Here is a 17,585-nt window from a genome sequence, read left to right on the forward strand (position 1 = left end):
TCTTCAATTCTAAACAAATAAATTAGAACACTACCAAGTGATCCTCTGGGGTCTTGACATGAGCCTTCTAGTTCTAGCTTTTCAATCAATGTATCTACAGAGCATGTATTCCATTTTGGATTATAGAGAAATAATGTAAAACTTTTAACCAAATGTTACTGCAAATCTAAAGAAAGTTCATTGCTCCATGATAAATTGATAATACTACATAAGATGTACAACTGCTGATTTTATATATCATTTTAACAAGACTTGCCAAGAGATATATCCCTTAAAGCCAAGAGCACTTATGTTTCGATTTGAGACACCTCTATTTATTCCACTTACATTTGAAAAATAAAAATATTACATTCACCAAACTGGGAAATGGGAAATATCAAAACGTATAGAAGTGAGCCGTGGAAGGAATTGTAAACAAGTTATGACAAAAACCAGAACCTATTCCTTTGTGCCTATTTTACCAGCTTTTCAAGAATAGTACAAAATTACCAAGAAAAAAAAATGATGCAACGTATTTTCACCACATTTATTTTTCTCTCTCATCAATGCTGGCTTCTTCTGTTTCGTTGCATAAAATTGCAGCAGGATTCGGAGGATCTGATGCTGATGGCTCTGTCTTTCTAACTTGTAGGCCAGTAAAGCGCGCTAGGTCAATCCATTGCTGCAGCAACTCACGAAAACAAAAAATTTTAAAACTCCTAGTCAAATTTAGAAATGTATGTGCAGATGAATAATTCACATAAAACTAAATTATACTCCATTGGTTTTAAAACAATTGCTACTCTTGATTCTTGAGGTTTTAGTCTGTTTCAAATTATGTCACTTTAGAACATGAAGACGACATTGCTTTTTTCTTTGTCTTTTATTGTTTCTCTAACTAAAAATGAAAGCAATAATGGCGGAAGAGGATAATATAGTCAGACGAACTTAGGGTTTCCTTGAAATTAAGAATATTTAATGACTTTATTAATCATAGTAGAAAACATTAAACAATTATTGTGAAATGGAAGGGAAGTATATTGCAATATGGCAAAAGCAAATGCTAAAACAGTGTCTTTACAATATTGGCTAAAAAGTAAAAAGTCAAAAGAAAAAAGTTATTAGAAAATGTTACTAATAATACATTTCCATTGTGATTTTCAATACATCCCTAATGTAATTTCTAATAAAAGAAATTCTATTATTAATTCCTCAAGACCTTATTACAAATGCTAATGAGTTTCCTTAAGACTCTTGTCAAGGGATTAAAAAAATAAAATATATTAAATGAAAAGTAATGTATTACATGTTGTACTTTTCATAAAATGCTCTATATTTTTGGCTTAATTATACTTTTGATCTTCTTACTTTTTCAATTTTGTAAACTTTATCCCTCTATTTTTTTTCCACAATTTTGATCTCTAATTATTTTAATTATCCATTAACTTAACATCCAATATTCGATAAATGTGCTGACATGGCAGTGTAGAAGAGTGTCATGTCAACATGAACGTGTTGACATACTAGCAACACGTTAACAAGACCCTTTTTTATTCCTTAACAAGCACCTTAATGGCACTCGTTAGCAACACCTTTGTAATATTAAGATGACACATTATAAGACAAGCGGAAGTTATTTTCTTTCCTTAACTTGTGATTTATTGTTCCTAGACAAAAGCACAAGCTGACGCAATTATAACTCCTCAAAACACATATTTCCATATTAACACTTGAATGTGAAATTCACCACTTTAAAAAGAAGGAAAAATTAAATTAGATTTTTGAGAAGAATTATAGTGTTCAACCATAAATAAATGAAATCCACTTACTGACGAGATTGTGAACATTGAGCATTGAAAGTGAACAAAAGCAGATAGAAGATAAGGAAAAAAAACTGACCTGGGTTCCCCAATATGAATTGACTGTCCGTGCTACAAAAGAAAGCATATTTACAAAGAATGTTTGAGAAGCAAACTGTTCAGAAATCCGATGCTCCACTATCCCAGCAATTATCTGCTCAACAAAAATATTATAATTTCCGTATTAATACAAAAAAACAGTTCCAGGCATTAAATGGATGTATATTTGTTGAATATGATATAACCAAAGATGTAGTCACAGAACAATCAAAAATCAATTTTAAGAAAGAAAGAGCCTTAAATAGTTATTCAGCAAAGTGCAGATGAAGAAGTAGAAAGGAGGAGAAAATTACAAAATCAGATATAATAGATATTATTGAACCGAGTAATTTTTTTTCCACGATTACTTTTAATAGCATCCAGGGTTTACTAACATAATATTTGGTTGGAAAATAATGGAGAGGAAAGGAGGGCAAAGATTTGGAAGGAAAGGGAGAATGGAGGGGAGTAAAACACCTCCTCTATCAATTTTGGCTCCCTTCCAAAATTGGGAGAATTTGGAGAGGAGAAAGTTTTACATGAATTGGACTAAACTATCCTTAATGGTTTTATCCTATTATGAGGATATAATAAATAATAAATTATTTTATTTTCCCTCTTATTTCCTTGTGAACCAAACCAAGTGTTCCTCCCCTCTACTCCCTTTCTTTGAACAAAATAGATAGTATACGATGTAGTCTAATCTTTCCTATTATGCTTGCTACCCACCATCTACTTCAAACACTGCCTAAGTGGCCCGAAAAACATAGTGTACAAATTAGTTATTCAAGACACAGCTGGTCAAGTCCTGCTTTCAAAATGTCTACATGAATTTCCAAATTGTATTTCTGTCCTGCTTCAATACTATATATTGGAAAAAAATCAAGGCATCACATAATCAACTATTGAGTATTGAAACATAAACCATCGACGTGACAATATAGAAGCCTTCATTTCCTACAGAAACTAGGTTCAATCTTCCATGAAGTCTATTGCTACATATTAGTTAAAATGAAAACTTTATGCAACAAACAAGTTCTCTATATACCTGATAACGGAGATTTGCAGATATTCCAAGAAAGCATGCATATATAAATGCAGTTTTGAGTATTGGGGACCTCATAATCCGTTGTTCAGTGACAACTGCTGGATTAAGGACTTTACGAATTGCATATAGAGAATTTGATGAAGCCACAGCTCCTATGCTTGAAATAAATCCAACACTAGCAAGTTTTAAACCACCAAATACAACTGATGCAATCCTATGATTGAGATTCCAGTTTATCCCTGCAGGATTCTTTTGAAATGCATTGTCCGGGATGGAGCCAAGAAGTCCCATTAGAGAACCAATGTTGTCGGGTGCTTTCATCTCATCAGCATATGAAAGGAATGACAAAGTTGGTGCAGGAAGCCACACTGTAAAGAAATCAACAACTGATCCTCTGACAGTGTCCGTAATAACATAGTCAATCTCTTGGAAAAAATTTTCTTTCCGCTTTTCATACTGGGCCAATAATGTAGTTGTTATTGATATAGCTTCTTCTATGGCTAATCTGTGCAAGAATTTGGGATCTGCCAACAATCTTTCCCTGAATCCCTGTATAAAAAGAACCAGATAGTGAAGGGAACAAGGTGATGAATGATTAAAAGCAGAATGAAGGTTTCATTTTCAAATAAAAAATTACCTGGAAACGGTGAGTGAGCTCTGAAATTAGAGGATACTGCTCCAGATCAAAGAAGTTCTGCAATACCTCTGGTGATACTAAACCAAGATCAATTCCCTTTTGAAGATCCTGAAATTGAAAGGAAAATATTTCCTATGTTCACCACCAATATTGGCACACACTATCCTGTCTAAGGTATGCACATAAAAGAGTAAACAGAAGCAGAGAAAAAAGAACTAGAAAGTAGAAACACACTAACTACCTAATCATCAAATGCAAGTATGCAACTAATGTATGCCAAATTATAGACCAGAGGTACTTTATTTTAAGAGAAAGAAAACAGGGTACTTTATTTTAAGAGAAAGAAAACAGAAATAGCGACCTCATTATCACAATTCACCCATTGGAAAAGTTTTTATGTCCTTAAATTATACATTGCTGTGCAATGAATCTTTCCTCAAAAGGAATATGAATTTAAAGGAAAAGAAAGATAGCACAAAGACAGCACTACAAAGTTGCAAGCATTCAATTAAAATCCCCCACACCAGTAGGTTGAGCTGCATGATTTGTGTCAATTAATAAAATGCAAAACAGAGATATCAATTAAAGGGATAAGGACCCATTTATTTAAGCTTTTAAAAAAATATTTTTTTTTACATATTTTATGTAAAGTTATTTTATTTGGTTACAATAATTAAAAAATGTACTTTATATTATAAAAAGTAGTTATAATTTTGACTTTTTTTCAGCTGCTACTCAAAGTAGCTTCTGAAAATAATCATATAGATAGATAGATTCTGATTTTTTTTCTAAAAAAAAACTTAAACAAACACACTAAGAAATTTTAGAAGTGATTTTTCATGAAAAAAGTTGAAACAAATGGGCTCTAAAATGCTCCTGAAATGCCAAAGTTAATTGCATACAAAAAAAATAATCAATAGGTACTGGCACAAGACACCTAGTAATATGCGAAATCTCTTATGTTTGTATCACCAAAATGGACAATGAGAGGACATAACAACAACAACACCACCAAAACCTTATCCCACTAGGAATGAGAGGACATAAAGGGCTAAAAATTGGAAGGAGGGTCTACGGGGCAAGAAGATTAACAGTCAAACAAATTAGTAACTGTAATTGTTGGTTTACCTGTGGGAGGGCATCTCGCCTCCGCCCAGCAGCATTCATAACCCGAGCAATCTCAGCACGGTCAAAGCAATTTCTACTACAGGGTCTCGCAGCAGAATACCACAAAAAATCAGCAACAGGAACTTCTCCTTCTCTGCGAATGAATTGTCTTTCAGGGTCAAGTAATATAACTGCATGGTTTTTCTTTTGTATTTTTCCTGAAATTCTTGCTGGCACTCCAGTTCCTCTAGATCCATATGTAACATGGCTTGCACCAGTGACAACTATTAACATACCAGTGACCCCTCCATCAAGCACATTTTGTAAGATAATCTGGGACATAGAATACTCATCAACTACTCGAGCCTGTGCAGAAAGGTATGAGCTTGGACCAAAAGGAATAGACAGATTTTGAGTACTATCAACAGAAGATCTGCGTGAGATAGAAGTAAAGCCAGATATGAAGCCTGAACCAGCTGGAGGTGCATATAGTTTACGTTCATCCTTTGTAAGCCCACGAATTCCTTCTGCTTGGACAGTTCTTAAGATCTGTTGATGAGAAAAGTTCAAGTCTTAATTGTCATCTTTATGTGTCTTGACCTAACAATACAAGAACTGAGCCTAATCCTACAAGGTGGAGTTGGCTAGATGGATCAAATGAAACCTTTTAGCTCTATCAAAAACCAAAATTGCAATAAAGTTTCTCAGGTTGCCCTCTACCCTTTCAACAGATTATATTCCTTTCTCATATCTTGACATGATCAAACTACTTGAGGCAACTTTTCATAATCATATCCTCAATTTTTTTATGTTTAACTTTCAGTTTAATATGGGAAGGAATCTTTGAGGATTATGTGTTTATTTCCAATTCAGGGTCTGTTCTTTGTAGACTAGATTTTTCTAGTCCTAACGCAACCAAAATCCTTAAGGGCAACTTTTTACAGCACATAGCTTTTGCACTTATTGGAAGTCAATTTGACAAGCACCAACAAGTATATACTATACTACTCCCTCCATTCCAAAATAATTGTTGTCCTAAATTGTTTTACACAGACCAAGAAAAAACAATAGATAGATGAAAGAGAGTTGTAGTTTTACAAAGTTAATCTTATATCATCATTGATTCATTTATAGATTTTGTTTCCATCATTAATATTATAAGGAATATACGTGAAAAAATGTAATTAAATATTATATTCAAAACTAAAATAACAATTATTTTGGAATAATATTTTTTTCTTATACGACAATTATAATGGGACAGAGGGAGTAACATTTTTCTGTTGCTCCTAATTATAGCCACACCACAACCATAATTTTCAGAGACAAAATAAACATTTGAAAGATCAACATGAGTTTGGATGAAATTTATGCATACCTTCAGTGGTGTACCACAAGCAACAAGATGAATTCCATTTTCGCGACAGTAGCTCAGAATAGGTTCATACTCCTGCCATCTTTGAGGCGGCCAATGCAACGTGTAAGACTTCAAGGTGTCTCCATCTATCCTGCCATGAAAGTCAAGTTTCAGGACAAGTAATGCAGAATTATGGAAAAGCAATCTGACTAAGACAAAAGAGCTTCAGAGATTAACAGAAAATAGTGAGCCAGAAAAAAGATTGCGAGACAGAAATTGGTCGCCAACAAAAAGTTGTCTCTTTTATAATTTTTAATTGAAATTTTCTTAATTTAGCTAACATGACTTTCTACGGCCACAATTGCGTTTGCAGACACTTAAAAAACTTGATGTTGCAGCAAAAATCACGTTTTATTTATTATTGATGTCAATTATTTAACAGTTTTATGTTAGGTTTAATAACAGTAGGTTGATGCAAGAGGCTAAACATTAATCAGAAATTGAAAGGCAGTGTTATTACTTCTTATCCATATACTGATTGAGCGGTTCCTGAAGATTAGCGGGAAAAACTTCAAGCGCCAGAGACAATAGTTTTTCCTTCTCCAAACAGCGCCTATGCAAATTCTTCACAATCTCAAGCTCCAATTCCCTATCGTCTCGAACCGGAACTTGCTCTGCTTCACCTAAATACACCACTCGAGCATTCATCAACTTCTCCCACACTTTCCCTTTCTCTTTCCCTATCGCCAACGGTTCTCCTATCACCGTCGCGTCGTAAATCCTCGAAGTTATCACTTCCTCCTCCTCCTTCTTCTTCGGCGGCTCCTCCGGCTTCGGCGCCGAAGCCAGAGGAGATTCCGCTGCCTTCTCCTCCGCCCTCGCCGTCGCCGCCGAGAGCAGGATTGATGCGCCGGCGACTAAGAACGGCGCCATCAGCACGCCGCGCCGGCTGCTCCGAGCTCGAGTATCGCCGTCGCCGTCGGAACCACCGGGATTCGAGGCGGCGGTGACGCGACTCGCGTGGCAGACGGAAAGGCTGACGCGGCGGCGTTTGGCGGTCGAGACGCGGCGGAATTCGAGGCCTCCGGGGGCGTCATGAGGAGGGTCCGATGGCGCGGCACGTGCGGCAGTGGCGCCGCGGAAGTAAGGCACGTGCGGGAGACGAGTGACGAAAGAAGAAGCCGGAGTGTGGGGCTTCATTAGTTTCGTTGGCTTCAGTCTGGCCTTATCATCAACCGCAACAAGGTTTAAGTTTTGTCAGTTCACTTTTTTCAACTGCCACACAAAACACGAACAAGGATTCCTTTATTTTCAGCATTACAAGATTCCATAATTATTATTATTATTATTATTTTGGAGAAACTTTTTTTTTTTCCTTTCAAATATCCCTTTTCATAGACCATTTTAATTGACAAACAATTAAACATTAAATAAAAAAACATTTATTATCAAACAGTAGATCAATTTAGGTGTGTTAGTCTAAAGAAAAACAAATAAATAACAATGACATGTTTTGAGAGATAGACAAATATTCCCTCTAACATAACATAAAACATATATATATATATATATATATATATATATATATATATATATATATTTGTGGTAGAAAGAAATATTAGTTTTAGTTCGACATATTATAAGATATTAGTTTCTTTATGTGAAATTCATGTTCTTTTATTTATTATGTGTTTAATTTAAAAGATAAAATTATATAATCTAAAAATAAAAAAGAAATTTTTGAATTAAAATAAAATATAAGAGTTGTAGGATTCATATTATTTTTTCCTCAACCAAAAAGACACCCTAAAAAAGTTACCAATATACTTTTTAACATGTTATTTTAAAAGTATTTTTATTAACTTAAATTTATTAAAAATTATAATTTTTTTTAATTTCATCTTTTATTCAATGAATTTTCCCTATAATTTGATTGTTTTCAATAAATTATAATCATTATTAAAAAAATATATAATAAAGAAAGTGTATCAAGAAAATATATCAAGAGGTTATTCTTATTTTTGCCTCTCATAAAATCCTAGACTTAAAATATACACTCTACTTTTTGTGTTCAATAATAAATTCGTATATTTCGTGGTCGCAAAAAAATTAAATGATATTGATAATTTACATAGTCACGCAAACTATATATAGAAGGCCTCAAATTTAGAGCTCTACGTGAAGCATTGGTGTCCATAGAGTTACATGGTGCCAATTACCATATCTTTCATTATTTTGGAATTTTCATGTAAGATAAAATCGATCCGAGTCAGATGTGACTCAGGTCTGAAACACAGGTGCCGATCCAATATCCATGTATGCCAATAATACGAGGCGTCTACTCTAATTTGATTGAAAATAAGGGGGCAAAAAGTAAAATATATACTGCCAAATTCCAATTCAATTCAACTATACGACATTGTCTAAAAGTTAGACCAAATTGACCAACTGAAGTGATACCTCTTTGTTGATATAAAAAACTCGTGTGTGCTATGAATATTTTTAAAACAAAATAATATCTATGAGATAAAAATATCATTATTGTCAAATAATGATGAAATACTATCATGTATTTTAAGAAGAAAAAATATATAATAGAAGATGACTTTATTGTTAATTATGTGAATTCTATTTTATTATATAAAATAAATTAAGGTTATGTTTAAAAAAATTAGTTGAAAGTTAAAAAACAAACTAATTGATAACCAAAAACTTTTAAGTTAATTTATTAAATTATAAATATTTGATAGAATTGTTGTTGAAGTAGATAAAAAATATAATATCACAAAAATAGATATATTTATATGATATTTATATAAACTTTAATGTTTTATGGACAAAAGTATATTGAGGTATTATAATTTTATTTTTTAATTAATTTTAAACTCTTGTAAATTATTTTTCATTATATCTTTTGTTTCAATTATTAGATTTTTTCATGTTGCATATTCTATTATTAATCTTGTACAATGTCTTAATATTTTTAACCAAGTTTGAAATAAAGTTGAAAAAACATGCACTTAAGTAAATATTATACTTTTATTATATTAATTAGTATAATAGTTAAAATAAATTGTATAATATAAAAATATTCAGAAAATAATAAATTATTTTAACATTTTTTACTGTCAATTTCGTGAAGATGTTGAAATAATTACAATGGCTAAGACAAATAGTATAATATAAAAAAATTGTAAGAGGAATGAGTGAAAAATAAATAAATAATAAAATTATGTTATATTTAAAAGGAATAATAAGAATATTTAATAAATATTTTAAGAATTAAAAAATAAAATATAAAAGCAAAAAATTAGAGGCTAAAAACTAGAGTTTTAAAAAAGTTACTTTAAATAATGTTTCAGAAAATAATAAAAGTTACAAAAAAATACTTATTTATTAAATAATTAAACAAGTTTTTCAACTAATAAAAAAATAAAACTAACTAAAATAACGTATCAAACATAGCCTAAAGCGAATTTAAAAAAAAAAATTAAGGTGGAAAAGCATCAAAATTCAAAGTTGGTATCAAAATTAGGATTAACTAAATTTAAGCAATAATATATGTATCCTTTTCCTCTCGGCCCCAAAGTTCATGATCAATCTTATCAAACCTTTTTAACTTATCAATTTTGCTTTCATGCAAAATCTAGTAAGAGTAACTTCAAATTAAATCCACGTTTGATAGTGAGACTCAAGTTTAAAATCATATCTATCTTGCTATATGTAATAATCATGTTTGACTGCTGAGTTTGATGGGTCAAGACTTTCCTAATAAAATAAAATGTGGGTACGGATGCTTAGTTTTGATGGGTGCAAATACAATTGGAAAAGGCATGCATCATTAACAATGTTTTACACGTCTAATTTCTCCCCCTCTGATTCTCAAGAGGCAGGGACAAACAGATTTCACATGCCCTTTTCTGGGATACAAACATGGTTTCTCACTTTCTCATGGTTTAGCCTTAAAACATGATTCATCGCAATCTGCCCTTACCATTTGGGAATGTGACTGAATAGTTTGGTAACTCAGAATTTGCTACAATCTGGTGATAAGTAATGACTATTAGATCATAATTTTGTTGAGAATACAATATTTCTATATATTCTAATACTACAGTGTTTCTATTTCTGGTTTCAAATCTCAAAAACAAGTTATACACAAATTCTTTTGGGAGAAAATAAATAATAATAAAAAGGCAAGCTAGCAATCAAACTCCGCAACTAAAGATACATAACGAGGTGGTCACAGAATAGCTTATCCAGTACAATTTAAGAAATTGGTATACAAAGTATGATTTTCAACAACGAACCTCCTTTACCCAATATTTAGTCACATTTATTTGTAACCTATTAAAAACTTTTGCGAATAGCTCCCCTAATAAAAAATGCCGCATGATTAATCATCAACAGGAAAAGGCTAGCTCACTTGATATCATGAAAAGAAGGCAAGACAGCAATAAGACGGTCTCCATAACCAACAGGCTCTGTAAATAACAAACAAAAAATAGTAAGGAATTCATCACAACTATGGATGACTGATTGAGTGTAGCTGCCATAATTGATGGCCTAAAATATGTTTAAACATTGATAATTTGGTTGAGCATTGACGTTGAACTTCAAATATTGCAAAAGGACGGAAATCGCAATGAATAAATCACTGAAAAAGCATAGCAGAAATTAAGACCTTAAGTAAACAATATTTTTCCATTCAGTCAATAGTCATATACTGACTAGAAAACCCATGAAAACCGATATACTGTAAATTACAATGAGCTAAATTAATTTATCATGAATATCCTGTTACTTTCCATCATTTAGCAAAAAGGTATACAAGATTCAAGATCCCCAGTGTTTGGTATGATTACAAAAAAGTCACATTATTTTCCACTTTGTTTTCTGTTTTAAGATATTTTTGTAGTTATAACTTATAAGAGAAAACAAGAAATGTTTTCTCAAACTCTATTAAGCCTAGATACTTATGCGACCCAAATACGGGGGATACGGGAAATTCTTAAAATTCAAGATACAACGCAACTCAGATGCATTAACACAAATATACACACACACACAAATAAATAGAGAGAGACATACATACATACTTTAAATAAATGCACAGTATTTATTAAGAGACATTGATTATCTTACACTAATACATAACTATATCAGTGGACGATGATCATTATTCACAAAAGCAATACCTATGATAATAACAAAATAAAAAAACAAAAAAACAGTGACATATGTTTCCATTACTCATACCAGAATATATTATTTTCCAACATGCTACAAAATCTTCCCCCTAACTTGTGTCAAAATGTCACAGACATCATCATTTGTCCTACTCAAAAGAAGAATTGACTCTATATGATTGCCTAGTAGTAATATTTAGTATTTACTATAGCTTTAAAGATAAAGCTGTATTGAATTTTATTCCTATTCAAAGTACTGGAGCCATTCTCAACCATACCAATCTACAAAGTTTTGGAAAAAAAAATAGAGGATACTCTTTGGAATTGGATAAGTACAAGAGTATCATATGCGTATCGGTGTTGCATACAAGTACAGCATAGATACTTTGTCATTTTTGGAGTATCAAGGCTTCACAGCTCAAACTAAACAAATCAAACCCAACATCCCCACGTTTTAATATGATAACAGCATGCTAGCCATAAAGCAATTAGGCATCCATGATACTAGAGTATCATAAATACAGGTCAGAAAATGCTCAAGTACTAAGTGTTCCAAGATGGTAAAATTCATTTTTAATGCTTATCACTGTGACTACGAGAATTTAGAATTATTAGGATTGCCAAATCATTTTTGCCATATTTTATTGCTAGAGGCACACTATTGCTTTAACTATTTCAATTTTGGATGAACAGCACGGCTATCATCACTCTTTCTTTCCCCAGAAGCCCTGTATTACTTTAGTACCATGTAAATAAATCTATACATTTTGGTAACAGGTCATAGAAATTATTATACCTCCATCCTCAACAAGTAGCTTCAACACTTCTCCAGCCACATCAGACTGCAAGATTTCAAAAATTAAACTAGTCAGAAGTAGTAAATATTTAGGAAGGAACCAGAATTACAGAAACAGAGGCATCACCCTGATAGGAAGTCCAGTGCCAAACTGATCCAAATACCCTATGACTTGCCCTTCTTTGATTACATCACCCTAGAATTCAATTAGGAAATAAATATATTGAAAAGAATTTGTAGTCAGTTCAATGAAAGTGAGGTCCTCAAACAACTTGATGCAGCAACTGTATGATACAAAATATATTAATAACTACACCAGCAGAAAAATATAGGTCAATCTATATTTGGGAACCAAATAATATTTAATTTGTATCTGATAGACTCAAGAAATTATAACTAATTTGGAAGAAATGGATACCTAGTATTATTAAAACACCAAAACACTGGGCAGATTATAGTAGCTAAAGAGGAAGAAGCTAACTAGTCAAAGTGTCACACTATTCAACACTACAAAGGACCAATCCCCTTTTAGAGAGCCTGACCTTTCTCACCCAAGAGCTACCCAAGAGAATACACACCCTCTCCTCCATATCCCCTCCCATATAACACAATCCTCACCAACTAAGCACCTACCTGACAATTCCCTCCTAACCAACTCTCTGCTCATCAGGGTTGATTCTCTTCTCTTTCCAAGACTTTGGGCTTTTGTTTTGACTAAGCCAAATTTCTATCTGCTGGCCTGGTCCAACAGTATCTTTTACAGACAAGTTTACAAAATATTCGTATTTGTTAGAATTTATTGATATTCCTATTATGTCCCCACTGTGTGCAAACATTTAGAAACTAATATTACAATTAACAGTTTTTGTGAATGCAGCAAAACTAAATATATATGATATAGAAATCAACAAAACTGAAAAATTATATGCAAAGTTCAATTGAAAAGAAAATTGATTACCCTTTTTGTGGTAATAAATATAATGATAAACTAGGTAGGTTACAGTTTGGATTTGTGATCAATTGAAGATCTAGATGCTAATTGGTCATAACTACAATATTTTTTGCAGTGCTTCTGTGCCTCACATCAGTCACGTGTGTCTATATAACTTGTTCTTAAAGTAAATATTAAAATAATATAAAAAATATTAGAAATTTAAATTATATTTACATTTTTTAAATGTATTAGTAAGTTTTGTTTATATCAATAATCAATTTTTTAAGATAAAAATTTACAAAAAAGTAATACAGTAATAGAAAAATAATTATCAATATTGTATAAGCTGAGACTATCATTGCTAATTATTATCAGCTTTTCTTTTTTATAGCATCCAGTTTTTTCAGTTAAATACTTAAATTTATTTCAAAAGCCAACATATGCATGTCAGCAAGGTCACATCAGGAGACTAGGCCGACAAGCAAGCAGGCTGATACATAGACTGCAACTATTAGTTTCAGCACTGCAAAATGTTAGTGAACAACAAACACATGCACCAAATCCAATGGTGGAGTTCATAATGAGAATCCAGATGGAGGGAGTATCAAGTGAATTATGTGATCTAGTTCATAACAAATTGATGACATAAAAACACCAGAGAAGAGGATGGATCTTGACAAGCTTATCACATGTACCTCTTTACAGATAGGAGGTTGCTTCTTCCCTTTCACTGTTCTACCTCTTCGGAATAAGCCAACCTAATGAGAAAGAAAGATCTGTGATAGCTAACTCTACATAGCTCAAGTCAGAGATAATTAGTGAAAGCAGAAGTTAAAACATATATTATTGATGGATGCCATACCGTGGGAGATGTTACTAAGACATAGGTATTGGTCCCAGAAGCCTCCAATGCTGCCAATTTTGGTGATTTCTCTTTGGAAACATTTGCAAATGGGTTGTTCTTTTCAGGAGATGATTTTGGTGGTGATGGTGGCAGGCTATTGGGTGCTGATTCATCCATAGGTTTACTTGGGATAGGTGGTGGTGTAGTCGGTGAAATGTTAGACAAAGGAACCTTTGTTGCTCCAATGTTTCGCTTAATATGCATTTCAAAATCTCCAACCTATAACAATATAAGCCAAATAAGGTTGTGTACAAGGTCATCCAGCTAAAAGCATGCTTCTTTTGATGAACCAGACAGAAATTACAGATTTGAAGTTATATTAAAGTTATTAGGCACAATGTTGTATGAAAACAAAGCTGAGCTGACACAATTTTTTATGATCAAATTTGCATTACAAGAAAAACTATATATTCAGATAGGACATTAGGCACAATAGCACCATATTCTCAAGTTTCAATTACAATGTGCTACCATTTTGATAAAAACATAAATACCATTACCTCATTTAATAATCTATAAGCCTGTGTTATCTTAAGTGAATTAAAATCATCCTTTGACATAAGTTCAATACACAGTACATGGCAGGCTATAGACATATCCAGACACTAATTACGAATTGCAAAGAACCCTACCATATAACATTTTGCTTTAGAACATACACTTAAAGTTTTTTTCATCCTTGTTATTATTATATTTAAAATACTGCACTTCAAATTTTACAGAAGCAGTAAACAAGAGAGAAGAAGATCACCTTTACTTTCAGTTCAGCAATTTCAGTCTCATCACAGACCTCTAATACCAAAGCCTGATAATAAGCAAACCAGACATAAGTTGTGGTTTATCAGATTCACATTGAAACATGGCTGTTAACGAATGCAATTATGCAGTCTTGGATAAAAACCAGCTATCATAAGTAAAAAATACCTTGTATTTATTTCTTCTAATAACTAACATAAGGTATTTGTATTCATGAGCATACAATTGCCAATTCCCACCAAACTATCATTTTTCACTAATAAGATAAGATTTTCAGGAAAATAAAAGGAAAGAATAGCTATAGACCTCAAATCCATTAGGAAAAGTAGCAGTTTGCAAAGGCTTTTTCTCCAATGAGCCTTGGGGGGTGTTATCTGAAGAAGCTGCAACATCATAAATAATTGTAAGGTCATGGTTTACGAATGTTAAAGTAAAAGTTGTTAAAGGGAAGCTATTCTGATAGCCAACTATAACAAAGCTGTATATATCATATAACCTTCAAACAGACATTCACAATTACCATAATAATAATTAGCAACAGAGTAGAATGATTTCCTACTATTGTGTATCTATGTAAATAACATAATACCTTAAAAATAAACAGATAAACAATAAAAACAACATCTTTTGTTTGTAAGGATTTTCTTCTATCTTCTTTCTTTCCAACAAGTATATAACGGTTCGGCAACATTATCTTTGATCATGTATATAAAAATATGAAATTGCAGCCCAAAAATTTTGCAACTGGTTAATGTATCTCAAAATCTTAAGAATAAAAACAACTTAAAGTTTATTACTAAGAAGATAATTACACTAAGAAGTATGAACAAATAAGAGTATCAGACTTTTCTCATTCAAACAACAGCCAAATAGAACAAAAACATAAGGATATAATTCATTTCACAATCAATATAAACCCACCATCAGAATTGGATGTGTTGATAGCTTCAGCTGTTTTTGCAGATGAAACTAGTGTGCTTTTCCCCTTCATGTGGGAATTAATGTGCTTCTGACCATATGCCAAATGCTGGATGAAAAGCCTACGTTTAGAGTTCCATCTGGCATTATGGATGGGAAGTACAGCTTGCTTCTCAAGGCAGGCTCGCACATGGGACATAGTGCCCATGGGATCTGAAATCCAAGAGTCATGATTAAGCATCTGGTTGCAATGGTAAAATTTGCCCCTTTAAAAATATAAAAAACATTGAAGTATTACAAAAATATTGTATTATGATTTATGAAAATTGACCCTTTAAGAAGGCATTAAGAATCTTTCCAAAAAGAAGTAAGCCTATTTCAAAAAGGCTCGGGAAAAGAACGGAACACATTGTTTTATTTAACAGAAATGGATCAAGACAAGAAAAAAAAAAAAACCAACATAACACAAATATTTCTGACAAGTGTTTCCAATCAAAAATAGTATACAGCCTATGGGTACCACCAAAGTTAATAAATAATAATTTAAAAAAAAGAAAAACACAGTCCCTTGTGTCCTACTATATGACCCAACAGAATGCCAATTGCATGCTCTTAGGTGATTGCAGAGCATCCTTTGGTTATATATATATATATATATATATATATATATATATATATATATATATATATATATATATATATATATATATATTTGTAGAAACATGAAGGATACATTCAACTGCCTTCATGAAAATGTTATGCTCGTGATTCTGATAAATACGTGACACTTAGCATTAGCATAAAATAACCTGTCAATGCTACCTCATTTTTCCGTTAATTTCTTTGGTGTTATTCTTCAACTGTTTTTCAATTTGATTTTTCCTCATATATGTCACATAAATTAAAGCAAATAAAACCGAAAAGCAAGAGAGCAAGATCAGAAGTCGCAAACACACGAGCAGAGATGGCAGTCGGCAAAGCACGTTCATAACAAAAAAAAAATGCAGGTAGAGATGAGGAGAGAGAGAGAGTTACAGTGAAAGGAACGAATGGCAGGCGAGGATTCCATGGGAAGAAATGGAAATGGAAGAATGGGAGGGAAAAACAATGGAGGAGGAGAGGAACTTATAGAGAAGAGAGAATAGCCAAGTTGAGTTAAGCGAATGAGGAAAGAGGTCGATAAATTAGTTGCACTGTGTCTGCTTTGAGATTTCCGCCCCTCTAATCACCTTCTCCGTTTCAATCTAGGAACATTGCCTCGCTAACGTGCGCCGGTGTGTGACTAGTGCTTCCCTCCTCCCTCTTACAGTCTTACGTGGGACCCACCCCTCCAGGCAGGTAGGTTTCATGGACAGCCATACAATGAATAGTTCAAAAAGTCTAATTTAGTAGTTTCTTGTTACTATAATTTTTTTATGCAGTCCACACTAATAAAAAATTAGATGGTTGGAAAACAAATCTTATTACAAGTTTTATAGGTAAACTTGAAAAACTCTATGTTATAAGACCTTTTTCTCACTTTGGTAGTAGTCTCTTATTCAAGTTAGATAATTCTTCTTATCTTAATAATAATATTTTTTTTATAGTGATACATGGATGTTATTTAGTGGGATTTTATTATCCCTCTCTCCACCTACTCTTTCATTATAGTAATGCATTCTTCAAAGAGTCAAAATATATTTCATTACTTCCAAGAATAAACCTTTTAATTTTGGATAGATTTATTTTTTAGTCTTTTAATTTATTTATTTTTTAGATTTAATTTGGTCCTTCAGTTTTTCAGAATTCAATTTAATTCTCTAATTTTTTAAATCGATCAAATTTGGTTTTTCAATCTAAATTATAAGAAACTATATTTTGTGATGGTTTAAAATCGCCATTAAGTGTTCTTAAGCTACCACAAAAAGCACATTTCCAAAAAAATAAATTGATTTTAAAAATTATAAGATCAAATTGAATCAATTTTAAAAATTAAAATATTAAATTGAAAAAAAAATAAATGATCAAATTGAACATAAATAATAAATTTGAGGATTAAAAAACTAATTTAACCTTTAATTTT

The 17,585-nt window shown here is 32.1% G+C and overlaps 2 protein-coding genes across 2 annotated transcripts; both read right to left on the bottom strand.

The window, feature by feature from the left end:
• Positions 1 to 214: 214 nt before the first annotated feature.
• Positions 215 to 7,376, bottom strand: LOC100790538 (protein RETICULATA-RELATED 5, chloroplastic). The gene is made up of 7 exons (XM_003552152.5): positions 6,547 to 7,376; positions 6,048 to 6,177; positions 4,691 to 5,218; positions 3,563 to 3,670; positions 2,926 to 3,474; positions 1,879 to 1,992; positions 215 to 661 (listed from the first exon to the last, which is right to left on the bottom strand). Exons 1-7 carry the CDS (start codon positions 7,224 to 7,226, stop codon positions 527 to 529), a joined length of 2,244 nt encoding a protein of 747 aa, XP_003552200.1. The 5' UTR covers positions 7,227 to 7,376; the 3' UTR covers positions 215 to 526.
• A 2,816-nt stretch (positions 7,377 to 10,192) lies between these two features.
• Positions 10,193 to 16,680, bottom strand: LOC100792471 (biotin carboxyl carrier protein of acetyl-CoA carboxylase-like). The gene is given in 9 exon segments (NM_001254122.2): positions 10,193 to 10,510; positions 12,012 to 12,057; positions 12,139 to 12,207; positions 13,641 to 13,703; positions 13,808 to 14,068; positions 14,601 to 14,654; positions 14,912 to 14,988; positions 15,527 to 15,736; positions 16,559 to 16,680. Coding segments are annotated over 9 exon segments (876 nt in total). The 5' UTR covers positions 16,593 to 16,680; the 3' UTR covers positions 10,193 to 10,448.
• Between the last annotated feature and the right edge of the window lie 905 nt (positions 16,681 to 17,585).

The sequence above is a fragment of the Glycine max genome, chromosome 18 (assembly GCF_000004515.6).
Source record: "Glycine max cultivar Williams 82 chromosome 18, Glycine_max_v4.0, whole genome shotgun sequence".
Taxonomy (NCBI): Eukaryota; Viridiplantae; Streptophyta; class Magnoliopsida; order Fabales; family Fabaceae; genus Glycine; species Glycine max.

What these genes read in the sequence shown, in the direction of transcription:
- LOC100790538 (XM_003552152.5), bottom strand. Translation starts at nt 7,226, where the DNA reads ATGAAGCCCCACACTCCGGCTTCTTCTTTCGTCACTCGTCTCCCGCAC. An exon ending in CTGCAAATCTCCGTTATCAG is followed by an intron (nt 1,993 to 2,925) that starts GTATATAGAGAA and finishes TTTGTTGAGCAG; the next exon opens with ATAATTGCTGGGATAGTGGA. An exon ending in ATTCATATTGGGGAACCCAG is followed by an intron (nt 662 to 1,878) that starts GTCAGTTTTTTT and finishes GAGTTGCTGCAG; the next exon opens with CAATGGATTGACCTAGCGCG.